The sequence below is a fragment of the Acanthochromis polyacanthus genome, chromosome 20 (genome assembly GCF_021347895.1).
Source record: "Acanthochromis polyacanthus isolate Apoly-LR-REF ecotype Palm Island chromosome 20, KAUST_Apoly_ChrSc, whole genome shotgun sequence".
Lineage (NCBI taxonomy): Eukaryota > Metazoa > Chordata > Actinopteri > Pomacentridae > Acanthochromis > Acanthochromis polyacanthus.
The window spans coordinates 27,177,447-27,197,428 of record NC_067132.1 but is presented as its reverse complement, the minus strand read 5'-3'; the positions used below and the strand labels follow the sequence as shown (position 1 = coordinate 27,197,428).

Genomic DNA, 19,982 nt, shown 5'->3' with positions numbered 1-19,982 from the left:
TGTAATTGACTCAAGCTTTTTAATGCAAAAGGGTAAAATAAATCAGATTGAATGGAGCAGAAATCTGGGACTTCATTTACAGTTGTGATTTAATGTTTATATTTTGTTTTTGTTCAGTTTCAGGCATGTGTTAAGTAACACTGTCAAGTTGTTTACAACTCACTTTATATTTAATTAGGAGGCAAAAAACACAAACATGACACAACATAAGGCCACCTTTGACTCGGCATAAAACATGACGTATTCATTTTTTCTAATTCCGTTTGCCTTCTGTCCTGCTTTTACTTTGAAAATCGTGAGCATGAAAAGTGATTTCACTCTTAAATGTTTGCAGTGCGGCGTGTCTTCTCCTGAATCTCATCCGCAGAAAAGAAGTCCATCACCATCGTCGTTGACTCAAAGCTCTCGCCTGGAGACGAGGTCCCGACCCCGCCAGAATAAAAGCGCCGTCACTTCCTGGCCTCCTCCGCCTCGTCGGTCTCCTTCTCCTGCCGCTCCCGCTCTCGTCTCATCTCCTTCAGCTCCTGTCGGTATTTCCGCTCGATGAAGCGCTTCTGATGAGCCATCTGTGGGAAGTTATCTGGTGCAGGGTGAGGAGAGGCAGAGCGGGAAACAGAGAAAGTCGACCAAGGAGAACAGAGAAAGAGACACAGAGGCAGAGGTGTGAAGAGACAAGGTCAGTTTCCAACCAGGCGGCAATTTAGGGCTCAAATTGCAGCGACTGGAGTTTGCATAACAAGTGTCTCACTGCTGTCACTTTGGTCAAACGAGCGAAAGTGTTGCAGGAGGCGGCGTGGCGATTAAATTGCCCCTGCATTGTTATTTCATTAATAATGATGAAGTAACAAGGAATTAGACGGGCCTCGTTTGGTTTCAGCACAATGACGATGAGATCTGATAATTAAAAGTGAACAGATATCCATCGAATAAGATGGTTCAGTTTGACAGCGGACAGAAAACAGATGTTAATGTATAGACTCCATGAAACACTTCATTTGTCTCAAACAAGGTTTAGCCTTTCATTTTTTAACATATTTTTGATTGTTTTTATATATACTACAGCATTTTCTGACATACTATATATATATTTTTCATTTTATTTATGGCAATTTTACAACAGTATGCTAGAAAGTTTTATTTATTAATTTTTTTCAATGCATTACTTTTTTACTTTGATATTTATACAGTTTCGAAGTACATTTTTAAAATTTGTTATCCTTTTTACTTTATCCTATACTATCTTGTTTTTTTAACATATATTTGTATGACATAGTATACTATGAGTTTTTATAAAGTACTACCTTATTTTTAAAATATTTTAATTACAATTTATGAACTTTACAACTTAAAAATATATTTTTAATTTATTATTATTTTTTTAATAACATAATATCCTATCCTTTAAAAAATACTGATTTTAACATACAATGCTATATTAGTTTTATAACATATAATACTATAACATTTTTTATAAGACATATTTTTGGGAAATTTTAATAAAATATGTCTAAGATCTTATAATGACAAGTGAACATTTCTGAGTGAGATTTGTAGTGTAGTGTGACAGCAGACATAAAACAGAGATGTAAACATATATTCCAGCACAGATAACCTTTATAAAGCTCTCAGAACTTCTCGTTTCAATCTGACAAATGCTTCTACTTGGCGTTCAACCAGCTAACTGCAGAAAAACATGAATGCAGCTTTTGGCTAGCAGAGCCATTAGTTTGTAAAGAGAAATTCTGAAGCCTTGATTTGGATTTTCTGCTCGCTGCCAACTCTGCTGGAGCCTTTTCCAAATCTGGTAAAACACAGAGGGCCAGAGCAAAAATGACGAGAGCCGAGGAACAACCAGACTATTAAAACACTCGAGACTAAAGGTTTGAAAACTTATTTCCACTCAGACTGTTTGAAAAAGTTAACATTTATTGATGACATACTTGTAGAAACAACTGCAGCAGCAATAATAATTGTCACATTTTGACGACATTTTTATCAACACACTATACTATGATGTTTTATTGATATGTAACACTATGACATTTCTGGACGACATGCCGTATTATGACTTCTTTGAGGGAGAGAGTTTTTAAAGGAATGTCCCCCTAATCATCCCTTTTAACATTTCTGTTCCTGCTGCAGGTCGGGTCCAACAGCTTTGGCAGGAATGTTACCTCCAAGTGAACAAAATAACTAGCTGTTGGTGGACGAGAATTCAGCTCTGCCAAGAATACAGAACAATGGAGGTTTGTTATATTAGTCTGTGACGGGAGTTTTTTTTTTGTTGATGAATTTTGAATGACATGCTACACCATGACGTTTTTTGGACGACATGCTATCCTAGAACATTTTTCATCGACATATCATACAATGACGTTTTTAATCGACATACTAAACAATGACTTTTATTGGGTGACGTGGAAATTATGACATTGCTGGTTTTTTATCACTATACTAAACTGACTTTTTTGGACGACATGCTATACTGTGATGTTTTTTAGGAGACATGCTATAGTATATACTCAACTATGACGTTTTTTTTCCACATTTTGAACGACATACTAAACTATGACGTTTTCGTGACAACATGCTCTACTGTAAATGTGTGTGAAAAATTTATCGTGTTGTTCATATTAACCCCCCCACACAGAAACTGATGGAGGTTCCTCTTGGAGAAAAAGTTCCTCGAAACAAAAAGACTCCTGAACATTAGAAATCAGCCTAAATCTGTTCTTCGAGCACTTTGACGATGACATCAGCTGCTGTGACCCTGAAGAAGCTTTTTAAATCCACTGCAGAGGAATCCTGGATCCCTGATTTAATGTCAAACAATGAGAAAAAAACATGGCCCGCTGTCTTTCTGATTTTCTACAGTTTGTCATTCCTTAAAGAAGCTAATTTGTGTGGTGGGTTAGAATCTCGTGTGAGTCTGACATTTTAATGATTTATTTGTTGCACTTGAATGAAAAAAAATGTGTAGAAGTACTTTAGAGAAATGTAGCCTTACTGAGCAACTACACGTGAATGAGCAAATTAAAAGATTAAAGTTCTTTTTTATTATCAGGAATATTTGTCTGACATTTTATGATACGTTGACACACTTCTACTGTCACAAAGCATATAACCTGACCTCTGATACGATATACATTTTGGACGATGTACTAAACTATGACGTTTTTGGTGACATTTTGGACGATGTACTAAACTATGACGTTTTTGGTGACATTTTGGACGACATACTAACATATGACAATTCTGGTGACATTTTGGACGACATACTCAACTATGATGTTTTTTTCCACATTTTGGACGACACACTAAACTATGACGTTTTTGGTGACATTTTGGACGACATACTAAACTATGACATTTTGGACGACATACTAAACTATGACAATTCTGGTGACATTTTGGACGACATAGTAAACTCTGATGTTTTTGGTGACATTTTGAACGATATACTAAACTATGACGTGTTTTCCACATTTTGGATGACATACTAAACTATGACGTTTTTTTTCCACATTTTGGACAACATACTAACCTATGACATTTTTTGTGACATTTTGAACGACATACTAAACTATGACGTTTTTGGTGACATTTTGAACGATATACTAAACTATGACGTGTTTTCCACATTTTGGATGACATACTAAACTACGACGTTTTTGGTGACGTTTTGGACGACATAGTAAACTATGACGTTTTTGGTGACATTTTGGACAACATACTAAACTATGACGTTTTTGGTGACATTTTGGACGACATACTAAACTATGACGTTTTTGGTGACATTTTGGACGACATACTAAACTATGACGTTTTTGGTGACATTTTGAACGATATACTAAACTATGACGTGTTTTCCACATTTTGGATGACATACTAAACTACGACGTTTTTGGTGACGTTTTGGACGACATACTAACATATGACAATTCTGGTGACATTTTGGACGACATACTCAACTATGACGTTTTTGGTGACATTTTGGATGACATATTAAACTATGATGTTTTTTTCCACATTTTGGACGACATACTAAACTATGACGTTTTTGGTGACATTTTGAACGATATACTAAACTATGACGTGTTTTCCACATTTTGGATGACATACTAAACTACGACGTTTTTGGTGACGTTTTGGACGACATAGTAAACTATGATGTTTTTGGTGACATTTTGGACGACATACTAAACTATGATGTTTTTGGTGACATTTTGGACGACATACTAAACTATGACGTTTTGATGACATTTTGGACGACATACTAAACTATGACGTTTTTGGTGACATTTTGGACGACATACTAAACTATGACGTTTTGATGACATTTTGGACGACATACTAAACTATGACGTTTTTGGTGACATTTTGAACGATATACTAAACTATGACGTTTTTGGTGACGTTTTGGACGACATAGTAAACTATGACGTTTTTGGTGACATTTTGGACGACATAGTAAACTATGATGTTTTTGGTGACATTTTGGACGACATACTAAACTATGACGTTTTGATGACATTTTGGACGACATACTAAACTATGACGTTTTGATGACATTTTGGACGACATACTAAACTATGACGTTTTTGGTGACATTTTGGACGACATACTAAACTATGACGTTTTTGGTGACATTTTGAACGATATACTAAACTATGACAATTCTGGTGACATTTTGGATGACATACTCAACTATGACATTTTTGGTGACATTTTGGACGACATACTAAACTATGACGTTTTTGGTGACATTTTGGACGACATACTAAACTATGACGTTTTGGTGACATTTTGGACAACATACTAAACTATGACGTTTTTGGTGACATTTTGGACGACATACTAAACTATGACGTTTTTGGTGACATTTTGAACGATATACTAAACTATGACGTGTTTTCCACATTTTGGATGACATACTAAACTACGACGTTTTTGGTGACGTTTTGGACGACATACTAACATATGACAATTCTGGTGACATTTTGGACGACATACTCAACTATGACGTTTTTGGTGACATTTTGGATGACATATTAAACTATGATGTTTTTTTCCACATTTTGGACGACATACTAAACTATGACGTTTTTGGTGACATTTTGAACGATATACTAAACTATGACGTGTTTTCCACATTTTGGATGACATACTAAACTACGACGTTTTTGGTGACGTTTTGGACGACATAGTAAACTATGATGTTTTTGGTGACATTTTGGACGACATACTAAACTATGATGTTTTTGGTGACATTTTGGACGACATACTAAACTATGACGTTTTGATGACATTTTGGACGACATACTAAACTATGACGTTTTTGGTGACATTTTGGACGACATACTAAACTATGACGTTTTGATGACATTTTGGACGACATACTAAACTATGACGTTTTTGGTGACATTTTGAACGATATACTAAACTATGACAATTCTGGTGACATTTTGGATGACATACTCAACTATGACATTTTTGGTGACATTTTGGACGACATACTAAACTATGACGTTTTTGGTGACATTTTGGACGACATACTAAACTATGACGTTTTGGTGACATTTTGGACAACAATATTAAACTATGACGTCTTTGGTGACATTTTGGACGACATAGTAAACTATGACGTTTTGGTGACAGTTTGGACGACATACTAAACTCTGATGTTTTTGGTGACATTTTGAACGATATACTAAACTATGACGTGTTTTCCACATTTTGGATGACATACTAAACTATGACGTTTTTGGTGACATTTTGGACAACAATATTAAACTATGACGTCTTTGGTGACATTTTGGATGACATACTAAACTATGACATTTTTGGTGACATTTTGGATGACATACTAAACTATGACAATTCTGGTGACATTTTGGATGACATACTCAACTATGACGTTTTTGGTGACATTTTGGACGACATACTAAACTATGACATTTTTGGTGACATTTTGGACGACATAGTAAACTATGACGTTTTGATGACATTTTGGATGACATACTAAACTATGACGTTTTTGGTGACATTTTGGATGACATACTAAACTATGACGTTTTTGGTGACATTTTGGATGACATACTAACATATGACAATTCTGGTGACATTTTGGACGACATACTAAACTACGACGTTTTTGGTGACGTTTTGGACGACATACTAAACTATGACGTTTTTGGTGACGTTTTGGACGACATACTAAACTATGACGTTTTTGGTGACATTTTGGACGACATCGTAAACTATGACATTTTTGGTGACATTTTGGACGACATACTAAACTATGACATTTTTGGTGACATTTTGGATGACATACTAAACTATGATGTTTTTTTCCACATTTTGGACGACATACTAAACTATGAGGTTTTTGGTGACATTTTGAACGATATACTAAACTGTGACGTGTTTTCCACATTTTGGATGACATACTAAACAATGACGTTTTTTTTCCACATTTTGGACAACATACTAACCTATGACATTTTTTGTGACATTTTGAACGATATACTAAACTATGATGTTTTTGGTGACATTTTGAACGACATACTAAACTATGACGTCTTTGGTGACATTTTGGACGACATACTAAACTATGACATTTTTGGTGACATTTTGGATGACATACTAAACTATGACGTTTTTGGTGACATTTTGGACGACATACTAAACTATGACGTTTTTGGTGACATTTTGGATGACATACTAAACTATGATGTTTTTGGTGACATTTTGAACGATATACTAAAATATGACGTGTTTTCCACATTTTGGATGACATACTAAACTATGACGTTTTTGGTGACGTTTTGAACGACATTCTAAACTATGACGTTTTTGGTGACATTTTGGACGACATACTAAACTATGAGGTTTTTGGTGACATTTTGAACGATATACTAAACTGTGACGTGTTTTCCACATTTTGGATGACATACTAAACTATGACGTTTTTTTTCCACATTTTGGACAACATACTAACCTATGACATTTTTTGTGACATTTTGAACGATATACTAAACTATGATGTTTTTGGTGACATTTTGAACGACATACTAAACTATGACGTCTTTGGTGACATTTTGGACGACATACTAAACTATGACATTTTTGGTGACATTTTGGATGACATACTAAACTATGATGTTTTTGGTGACATTTTGGATGACATACTAAACTATGATGTTTTTGGTGACATTTTGAACGATATACTAAAATATGACGTGTTTTCCACATTTTGGATGACATACTAAACTATGACGTTTTTGGTGACGTTTTGAACGACATTCTAAACTATGACGTTTTTGGTGACATTTTGGACGACATACTCAACTATGACATTTTTGGTGACATTTTGGACGACATAGTAAACTATGACGTTTTGGTGACAGTTTGGACGACATACTCAACTCTGATGTTTTTGGTGACATTTTGAACGATATACTAAACTGTGACGTGTTTTCCACATTTTGGATGACATACTAAACTACGACGTTTTTGGTGGCATTTTGGATGACATACTAACACATGACAATTCTGGTGACATTTTGGATGACATACTCAACTATGACATTTTTGGTGACATTTTGGACGACATACTAAACTATGATGTTTTTGGTGACATTTTGAACGATATACTAAAATATGACGTGTTTTCCACATTTTGGATGACATACTAAACTATGACGTTTTTGGTGACGTTTTGAACGACATTCTAAACTATGACGTTTTTGGTGACATTTTGGATGACATACTAACATATGACAATTCTGGTGACATTTTGGACGACATACTAAACTATGACGTTTTTGGTGACATTTTGGATGACATACTAACATATGACAATTCTGGTGACATTTTGGACGACATACTAAACTATGACGTTTTTGGTGACATTTTGGACGACATAGTAAACTATGACGTTTTGGTGACATTTTGAACGATATACTAAAATATGACGTTTTGATGACATTTTGGACGACATACTAAAATATGACGTTTTGATGACATTTTGGACGACATACTAAACTATGACATTTTTGGTGACATTTTAAACGAAATACTAAACTATGACGCGTTTTCCACATTTTGGACGACATACTAAACTATGACGTTTTTGGTGACATTTTGAACGATATACTAAAATATGATGTTTTGATGACATTTTGGACGACATACTAAACTATGACATTTTTGGTGACATTTTAAACGAAATACTAAACTATGACGCGTTTTCCACATTTTGGACGACATACTAAACTATGACGTTTTTGGTGACATTTTGAACGATATACTAAAATATGACGTTTTGATGACATTTTGGACGACATACTAAAATATGACGTTTTGATGACATTTTGGACGACATACTAAACTATGACATTTTTGGTGACATTTTAAACGAAATACTAAACTATGACGCGTTTTCCACATTTTGGACGACATACTAAACTATGACGTTTTTGGTGACATTTTGAACGATATACTAAAATATGATGTTTTGATGACATTTTGGACGACATACTAAACTATGACATTTTTGGTGACATTTTAAACGACATACTAAACTATGACGTTTTTTTCCACATTTTGGACAACATACTAAACTATGACGTTTTTGGTGACGTTTTGAACGACATTCTAAACTATGACGTTTTTTTCCACATTTTGGACAACATACTAAACTATGACGTTTTTGGTGACATTTTGGACGACATACTAAACTATGACGTTTTGATGACATTTTGGACAACATACTAAACTATGACGTTTTTGGTGACATTTTGAACGATATACTAAACTATGACGTGTTTTCCACATTTTGGATGACATACTAAACTACGACGTTTTTGGTGACGTTTTGGACGACATACTAACATATGACAATTCTGGTGACATTTTGGACGACATACTCAACTATGACGTTTTTGGTGACATTTTGGATGACATATTAAACTATGATGTTTTTTTCCACATTTTGGACGACATACTAAACTATGACGTTTTTGGTGACATTTTGAACGATATACTAAACTATGACGTGTTTTCCACATTTTGGATGACATACTAAACTACGACGTTTTTGGTGACGTTTTGGACGACATAGTAAACTATGATGTTTTTGGTGACATTTTGGACGACATACTAAACTATGACGTTTTGATGACATTTTGGACGACATACTAAACTATGACGTTTTGATGACATTTTGGACGACATACTAAACTATGACATTTTTGGTGACATTTTGGACGACATACTAAACTATGACGTTTTGCTGACATTTTGGACAACAATATTAAACTATGACGTCTTTGGTGACATTTTGGATGACATACAAAACTATGACATTTTTGGTGACATTTTGGACGACATAGTAAACTATGACGTTTTGGTGACAGTTTGGACGACATACTAAACTCTGATGTTTTTGGTGACATTTTGAACGATATACTAAACTATGACGTGTTTTCCACATTTTGGATGACATACTAAACTATGACGTTTTTTTCCACATTTTGGACAACATACTAACCTATGACATTTTTTGTGACATTTTGAATGATATACTAAACTATGACGTTTTTGGTGACATTTTGGACAACAATATTAAACTATGACGTCTTTGGTGACATTTTGGATGACATACTAAACTATGACATTTTTGGTGACATTTTGGATGACATACTAAACTATGACGTTTTTGGTGACATTTTGGACGACATAGTAAACTATGACGTTTTGATGACATTTTGGACGACATACTAAACTATGACGTTTTTGGTGACATTTTGGATGACATACTAAACTATGACAATTCTGGTGACATTTTGGATGACATACTCAACTATGACGTTTTTGGTGACATTTTGGACGACATACTAAACTATGACATTTTTGGTGACATTTTGGACGACATAGTAAACTATGACGTTTTGATGACATTTTGGACGACATACTAAACTATGACGTTTTTGGTGACATTTTGGATGACATACTAAACTATGATGTTTTTGGTGACATTTTGGATGACATACTAAACTATGACGTTTTTGGTGACATTTTGGATGACATACTAACATATGACAATTCTGGTGACATTTTGGACGACATACTAAACTACGACGTTTTTGGTGACGTTTTGGACGACATACTAAACTATGACGTTTTTGGTGACGTTTTGGACGACATACTAAACTATGACAATTGTGGTGACATTTTGGACGACATACTCAACTATGACATTTTTGGTGACATTTTGGACGACATAGTAAACTATGACGTTTTGGTGACAGTTTGGACGACATACTCAACTATGATGTTTTTTTCCACATTTTGGACGACATACTAAACTATGAGGTTTTTGGTGACATTTTGAACGATATACTAAACTGTGACGTGTTTTCCACATTTTGGATGACATACTAAACTATGACGTTTTTTTTCCACATTTTGGACAACATACTAACCTATGACATTTTTTGTGACATTTTGAACGATATACTAAACTATGATGTTTTTGGTGACATTTTGAACGACATACTAAACTATGACGTCTTTGGTGACATTTTGGACGACATACTAAACTATGACATTTTTGGTGACATTTTGGATGACATACTAAACTATGACGTTTTTGGTGACATTTTGGACGACATACTAAAATATGACGTTTTTGGTGACATTTTGGATGACATACTAAACTATGATGTTTTTGGTGACATTTTGAACGATATACTAAAATATGACGTGTTTTCCACATTTTGGATGACATACTAAACTATGACGTTTTTGGTGACGTTTTGAACGACATTCTAAACTATGACGTTTTTGGTGACATTTTGGATGACATACTAACATATGACAATTCTGGTGACATTTTGGACGACATACTAAACTATGACGTTTTTGGTGACATTTTGGATGACATACTAACATATGACAATTGTGGTGACATTTTGGACGACATACTCAACTATGACGTTTTGGTGACATTTTGAACGATATACTAAAATATGACGTTTTGATGACATTTTGGACGACATACTAAAATATGACGTTTTGATGACATTTTGGACGACATACTAAACTATGACATTTTTGGTGACATTTTAAACGAAATACTAAACTATGACGCGTTTTCCACATTTTGGACGACATACTAAACTATGACGTTTTTGGTGACATTTTGAACGATATACTAAAATATGATGTTTTGATGACATTTTGGACGACATACTAAACTATGACATTTTTGGTGACATTTTAAACGACATACTAAACTATGACGTTTTTTTCCACATTTTGGACAACATACTAAACTATGACGTTTTTGGTGACGTTTTGAACGACATTCTAAACTATGACGTTTTTTTCCACATTTTGGACAACATACTAAACTATGACGTTTTTGGTGACATTTTGAACGACATACTAAACTATGACGTTTTTTTCCACATTTTGGACAACATACTAAACTATGACGTTTTAGGTGACATTTTGGACGACATACTAAACTATGACGTGTTTTCCACATTTTGGATGACATACGAAACTATGACATTTTTGGTGACATTTTGAACGACATACTAAACTATGACGGTTTTTTTCCACATTTTGGACGACATATTAAACTATGACGTTTTTGGTGACATTTTGAACGACATTCTAAACTATGACGTTTTTGGTGGCATTTTGGATGACATACTAACATATGACAATTCTGGTGACATTTTGGATGACATACTCAACTATGACATTTTTGGTGACATTTTGGACGACATACTAAACTATGACATTTTTGGTGACATTTTGGACAACATACTAAACTATGATGTTTTTGGTGACATTTTGGACGATATACTAAACTATGACGTGTTTTCCACATTTTGGATGACATACTAAACTATGACTTTTTTTCCACATTTTGGACAACATACTAACCTATGACATTTTTTGCGACATTTTGAACGATATACTAAACTATGATGTTTTTGGTGACATTTTGGACAACAATATTAAACTATGACATCTTTGGTGACATTTTGGATGACATACTAAACTATGACATTTTTGGTGACATTTTGGATGACATACTAAACTATGACGTTTTTGGTGACATTTTGGATGACATACTAACATATGACAATTGTGGTGACATTTTGGACGACATACTCAACTATGACATTTTTGGTGACATTTTGGACGACATAGTAAACTATGACGTTTTGGTGACATTTTGGACGACATACTAAACTATGACGTTTTTGGTGACATTTTGGACAACAATATTAAACTATGACGTCTTTGGTGACATTTTGGATGACATACTAAACTATGACATTTTTGGTGACATTTTGGATGACATACTAAACTATGACGTTTTTGGTGACATTTTGGACGACATACTAAACTATGACGTTTTTGGTGACATTTTGGATGACATACTAACATATGACAATTGTGGTGACATTTTGGACGACATACTCAACTATGACATTTTTGGTGACATTTTGGACGATATACTAAAATATGACGTGTTTTCCACATTTTGGATGACATACTAAACTATGACGTGTTTGGTGACGTTTTGAACGACATTCTAAACTATGACGTTTTTGGTGACATTTTGGATGACATACTAACATATGACAATTCTGGTGACATTTTGGACGACATACCAAACTATGACGTTTTTGGTGACATTTTGGATGACATACTAACATATGACAATTGTGGTGACATTTTGGACGACATACTCAACTATGACATTTTTGGTGACATTTTGGACGACATAGTAAACTATGACGTTTTGGTGACATTTTGGACGACATACTAAACTATGATGTTTTTGGTGACATTTTGAACGATATACTAAAATAAGACGTTTTGATGACATTTTGGACGACATACTAAACTATGACATTTTTGGTGACATTTTAAACGACATACTAAACTATGACGCGTTTTCCACATTTTGGATGACATACTAAACTATGACGTTTTTGGTGACGTTTTGAACGACATTCTAAACTATGACGTTTTGGTGACATTTTGAACGACATACTAAACTATGACGTTTTTTTCCACATTTTGGACAACATACTAAACTATGACGTTTTTGGTGACATTTTGGACGACATACTAAACTATGACGTGTTTTCCACATTTTGGATGACATACGAAACTATGACATTTTTGGTGACATTTTGAACGACATACTAAACTATGACGTGTTTTCCACATTTTGGATGACATATGAAACTACGACGTTTTTTTCCACATTTTGGACAACATACTAACCTTTGACGTTTTTGGTGACATTTTGGACGACATACTAAACTATGATGTTTTTGGTGACATTTTGAACGACATACTAAACTATGACGTTTTTGGTGACATTTTGAACGATATACTAAACTATGACGTGTTTTCCACATTTTGGATGACACACTAAACTATGACGTTTTTGGTGACATTTTGGACGACATACTCAACTATGACATTTTTGGTGACATTTTGGACGACATAGTAAACTATGACGTTTTGGTGACAGTTTGGACGACATACTCAACTCTGATGTTTTTGGTGACATTTTGAACGATATACTAAACTATGACGTGTTTTCCACATTTTGGATGACATATTAACATATGACAATTGTGGTGACATTTTGGACGACATACTCAACTATGACATTTTTGGTGACATTTTGGACGACATAGTAAACTATGACGTTTTGGTGACATTTTGGACGACATACTAAACTATGATGTTTTTGGTGACATTTTGAACGATATACTAAAATAAGACGTTTTGATGACATTTTGGACGACATACTAAACTATGACATTTTTGGTGACATTTTAAACGACATACTAAACTATGACGCGTTTTCCACATTTTGGATGACATACTAAACTATGACGTTTTTGGTGACGTTTTGAACGACATTCTAAACTATGACGTTTTGGTGACATTTTGAACGACATACTAAACTATGACGTTTTTTTCCACATTTTGGACAACATACTAAACTATGACGTTTTTGGTGACATTTTGGACGACATACTAAACTATGACGTGTTTTCCACATTTTGGATGACATACGAAACTATGACATTTTTGGTGACATTTTGAACGACATACTAAACTATGACGTGTTTTCCACATTTTGGATGACATACTAAACTATGACGTTTTTGGTGACATTTTGGACGACATACTAAACTATGACGTGTTTTCCACATTTTGGATGACATACGAAACTGCGACGTTTTTTTTCCACATTTTGGACAACATACTAACCTTTGACGTTTTTGGTGACATTTTGGACGACATACTAAACTATGATGTTTTTGGTGACATTTTGAACGACATACTAAACTATGACGTTTTTGGTGACATTTTGAACGACATACTAAACTATGATGTTTTTGGTGACATTTTGAACGACATACTAAACTATGACGTTTTTGGTTACATTTTGGATGACATACTAAACTATGACGTTTTTTTCCACATTTTGGACAACATACTAAACTACGACGTTTTTGGTGACATTTTGAACGACATACTCAACTATGACGTCTTTGGTGACATTTTGAACGACATACTAAACTATGACGTTTTGATGACATTTTGGACGACATAGTAAACTATGACGTTTTGATGACATTTTGGACGACATACTAAACTATGACGTTTTGGTGACATTTTGAACGACATAGTAAACTATGACGTTTTTGGTGACAGTTTTGATGACATACTAAACTACGACGTTTTTTTTCCACATTTTGGACAACATACTAAACCATGACGTTTTTGGTGACATTTTGAACGACATACTAAACTATGACGTTTTGATGACATTTTGGACGACATACTAAACTCTGAGTTTTTTTTTACCTCTTCTCCTCTGTTGTTCCCAAACGGTGGAACAAACTCCCAAACTCTGTGTGTTCTGCTGAGTGCCTTTCTACTTTTAAGAGACATTTGAAGACTCAATTGTTCAGAGAACACTTACGCACTTAATCTGACTCCACCTTAGGGGTAGAATAAGTCAAGTGGACCAAAACCCAGCACTTATTTACCACTGACAAAGTTGGAAAAAAAGGGGGAGGTTGGCAATTCTTCTGCAATTAGATGGCAACACCTTTGACCAATCACACTTGAAGCACTTTTTGCACTTTCCTTATGTCTGAATTCTTGATGTGTTGTACGTTGCTTTGGACAAAAGCGTCTGCTAAATGAAATTGTAGAATTATAGAATTTTCCACATTTTGGACGGCATACTAAACTATGACGTTTTGGTGACATTTTAGACCACATACTAAACTATGATGGTTTTATGTCATTTTTGATGACAAACTAAACCACATAGTTTAGTCTGTCGTCCAAAATGTCACCAAAACGTCACAGTTTACTATGCGGTAAAAAAAAAAAAAAAAAAGCCTTACAAACGTCATTCTGTCTTTTGGTATTTTTATAAACAAACCAGTATAATGCTTCTATAAAATACTAAATTAACATACCGTATGAGATTTTTTTAACATAGTATACTTTGGTATTTTCTAACATAATATATTCTTGTAGTTTTCCTCATATATTCTATTGTTTGCACGTTTCATAATGCACAATGTTATGACATCTTCACACACTATACTCTGATTTCATGATTTTAAACTCTGTTATCATGTGACATTTATTTAACAAAGTATATACTATAACACTTTTTGAGCACGATTTATTTTATATATTTGTTCGGAACAGTTTTTCCTTGATTAATGACCAGAACGATGACTAAAATAGCTCCTAAATCTCTCAACTCGTAAAAAAAGGTCCCACCAAAATTGCTAAAAGAATAGTTTCCTCTTACATAATCAACTTCCTTCCGTTCTCCCACAGTGGCAGGAACAGCTCTGTTTGTAATTTGGATATTCATAGCTCAGGTAAATTTTCATTAAGTGTTTACATTACTGTGTCTATTCGCTGCACACTTTAATTTAAAACAGCATGCATGACAGCTGCCCAGTGATTTGTGTCTCCTCGCCGAGACACACATTTGACTGTGCATTTTTTCCACTCGCTGACCATGACCATGCAAGCTCAGACAAATTCGTCTTTGAGTACCTTTTTTTTCCCACCCACACAAGTTTTACAAGACATCACTTCGATGGAAAATGGAGAGAAGACTCAAAATGTTCTGTACCTGAATATATAGAAAAAAAAAGTCTAATAGAAGCTATTAGAAATAATGTCCTTTCTGTAAGTGGTTTTAAATACACAGAGGTTCAATAAACACTTCTATGCTTCAGCATTAGGCTTGAGTTCAAGCTGTAAATGTGACAGTGAAAGAAAAGTATTTTTTTTATAATTAGTCCTAACCAAAAGGAACAAAGATGCTGGATACATGTGCATGCATAAAAAGGCTATCATTTTTAATATTTCAGCATCAATGTCAATGAAATCTAAGACCTGCAGACACTTTAGTATCCTTTGGCTCACAAAAAAAACACTATATTGGAAGAACTTAGTATAAAAAGGTGGAAAACACCAACATTTTTTGTTTAGTTTGGATAGAAACATGCTCAAGTCACACAGTTTAATTTGTGCTGCATTTATGAAGCCAAAAGAACCAAAAATGTGACACTGTCTAAACACTTTGGGTCTGAGCTGTATCGTTGGCAGACAGTGTACGTTATCCTTCTGATAAATGGGAAAATTTAATTATTACTATTGTCTCGACGCTGGACTTGCAGCTGATAAAACGGCGCCTCGGGGGTTTATTCAACTATCCGCTGTGGATATTGTTGTGTTTTTTCTGGAAACGCCATCATATCCACGGTCGGAGAGTCACGCCACGCAGGGAGGAGAGGTAAAAATGGCTCTCACACATTGTTAAGACACATTATCCATCTGGGTTGTGTTTAACCTCCTGTCTGCAGCTGATAGGAACATTCAGAAACACATCACAGCGACGGGTTATTTTAAAGAACGCCACTCCTAAGGTCTAGAAAGCAGCAAAGGTGGTGGAAGTTTTTTGTTTTGTTTAACTCTTTGGCGGATTTGAAAGGCATTATAACAAAATTGGTAAAGTGACTCATTTTGTCGAACCAGAAACGTAAAAACAGGTAGAATCATCAGAGCTTCGATTTTATGTTGGTTTTCTACATTTACTTTTCTTTGATGTATTTTTGTAGTTATTTATTTTATATTTATTGTCATTTCTATTTTACTGCGACTGAGAGAACAGCATTTTGTTCTTTATGCATTCAAATACACAAAAAAATGACAAAAAATTAATTTTGGATTACTCAATTATTCTTGTATTATTATTTTTTTTTAGTTTTCTTACTTGTATTTACTTTATGGTATTCTAACTTTGCCATGCTGCACTAAAGGCCTTATTGAGTTATTTCAACTTCTAGCAGTGGTTGTTCTGTTCCACAGATGTGCAGGACTTTACACTGCAGTGAAAAACGAGCCAACAGTGAGTGAAAACATTTCAGAAACAGAAAACACCCAACCACAACTTGGGGTTCAGAGGATTAATCACTGAGTGGTTGAGTGGATCTGGTTAAAAATCTCAAAATTCTCTGTTTCCAGGTTCCTAAAGTCAAGGTTTTAGTTGGTCAGACATCTCAAACATTTAAAAAATGTCACCTTGAGCTCTAGAAATGTGTATTGAGTGACTGTGCTGACCGTAATTGGCCTCTGCCTGGGCTTTGAAGCCCCGTCCACACGAAGACGAAACGAGGTCTAAACGCATAAGTTTCTTGTCGAATCTGCGTATCATCCACACGCAGACGACATTTTGGGGGTCTGTAAACGATCATTTTTGAAACCGGGTTCCAGAGTGGAAAGATTTTGAAACGGCGTTTACGCAGCTCCGTGTGTACGGGCGATCCGCTGCTTTTCAGAAACGCTTGCGTCATAGCTTCGTATCTTCATTGACACGCATGCGCCACACGCGGCCACGACAACAACAATGGCGGCGTACAGTGTAGCAGATGTGCTGATGAAGCTCTCCGTTTATAACTTTTGCCGCAAGTGCGCATGCTCACTGTTTATTCTTCTGTTTGCGCATTTCCGTCATATCGTTACAGCGCCCCTAGAGGTCTGGCATGTGTTTTACAGCGTTTCCATGCGTATCGAGTGCATTCGTGTAGACGCACACAATTTCTGAGACGCCTTCGTCTTTACGGCGATCGTTTTTGAAACTGTTCAGCGTTTCATCTTCGTGTGGACGGGGCCTAAGAAAAAAAACTCCAATCTTCAGCTGATTGTTAGAAGAAATTGGCCATGAGCAACTAAAAAAAAAAAAAAAAAAAAAAAAAGGCCATGTAGCTCTGTGGCCGTCTCTCGCAATCAAAATTCAAGCAGCTCCTATGGTAAATCAAACACTGCCAAAAACTGCAATTTACATATCATATGTGTCAGACTGGTGAATAGAAAGGGATAATGTATTCTTCCTCTTGCAACACTCTAATTTGTCATTATGGCAACAGAGAGGAAAAGTGCACGATAAGGGCAATATCCTATTAAAAAGAGAAGGATCAAATATGGGGAGAAAAAAAAGAAAAAAAATCCTAGAGAAAGAACAAACTGAGAAAAATAGGGAAATCTGAGGGGCGCACACAGAAACACACACAGTCTATTTCAATATGCTTTCGGTGAGTAAGCAACACTTGGTGGGCCTTGGAGAGAAAACTACATATTGCAGTTAAAATATGGAAATCACCAGCATTTTTCCCTGGGAGATGACTTGAGAATAACCCACTCGAGAAAGAGAGAGAGGGAGAGAGGGGGAGAGTGAGGAAGGGGGAGAAAAAAAACAGAAAAAGAAAAAAGCTGCGGCCATTTACATTGTTTAGCATGCAGCACAAGAGCAATCGTCAAAGAATAGCGCTTGCTAAAGAATACACAAGGCTGTTTCACGGGGCGTCGAGGAGGAATATTGCGAATTCTCAGGCATGCAGTGAGAAACGCTTCACTTCGCATGCTGATTCGGCTGCTTAAGGTGTTTGGTTTGGTGTCATTTTAATCAGCAACGCAGTAATTCCGATCGAGGACGCAGGTTTTCGCGGTTTCGTAGCTGCAGTCGAGGCCTTTTCTCAGTGGCAGCAGCGACAATGCGTCCTGTTGTCGCTCACACGGCAGCTGGATGTGGAGTCTTGTGATGAGGGATCAGCTCCCCCCTTTTTAAAGGGCTTCGAGAACATACAGTGTCCTTTCACTCGGACGATCACTATTCAGCCCGAGCTTGGGCTGTGAGGCGACTTCACAATAGACTCCGCCGGCTGAGTCTATCATCCAGAGCTCGCCACATCAGTCAACAAGCCAATAGTTCGCCCGTATGGCAGCGCTGATGAAGGGATTTCCCTGCCATGCCAAAGGGCAGACAAAAGACCAGTGAATAGAGATCCTGCATACTGTACGTTTACTTCGCCTCTATCCATCCAGGGCTTTTTATCCAGAGATTAAGGGGGTTTAGAGGAAGCTGAGGGAAGAATGTAGTTCCCCCTTCGAGCTACTCGCCAGATCGAGGCTCCTTCCTTCCCTTATTCAACAGATATTGCATTGTTTGAGAAACAAGCAGCTGCAAGGAAATAAAAAGAGAATCGGCAACAGGAGGGGGCTGAATCTTGGAGAGAGACTTTAAACAGACAGAGTGCTATCTCCAAGGATGAATGATAAACGGTTAAGCCGTTTCCATGTATATTTGATGTCGCCTAAGACCCAGCGGTGCATGGAGCCTCATGGCCTCAAACTCCTTCCTTTGCTTGCCTACCTGGTTATTTATCGTTGTGATTTCTGGGGCTCGAGGAAAAGCTTTTCGTTTTGATGCTTGAAAATACACAAGAAATGACAATGTTGAATCTTGAATTGCTCATTTGTGGCCAGGAAACTGCAATAAATAAAAAACAGTCACTTTATTCTCATATTAAAATTTGCCAAAAAAA

At 35.6% G+C, this 19,982-nt stretch overlaps 1 protein-coding gene and 1 long non-coding RNA gene across 2 annotated transcripts in view; one reads left to right on the top strand and one right to left on the bottom strand.

Annotated features, from left to right (window-relative positions):
- Window positions 1–71: 71 nt before the first annotated feature.
- drosha (drosha ribonuclease III) overlaps window positions 72–19,982 on the bottom strand; it is a 143,419-nt gene continuing 123,508 nt past the window's right edge. Inside the window, exon 32 of the mRNA XM_051940495.1 lies at window positions 72–580. Coding sequence (XP_051796455.1) covers window positions 450–580 — 131 coding nt within the window. The 3' untranslated portion in view covers window positions 72–449. The remainder of the gene's footprint in view (window positions 581–19,982) is intronic.
- LOC127531361 (uncharacterized) lies at window positions 564–3,474 on the top strand. The gene is made up of 3 exons (XR_007938417.1): window positions 564–676; window positions 2,143–2,246; window positions 2,651–3,474. It is a non-coding gene; the product is annotated as an uncharacterized LOC127531361 (long non-coding RNA).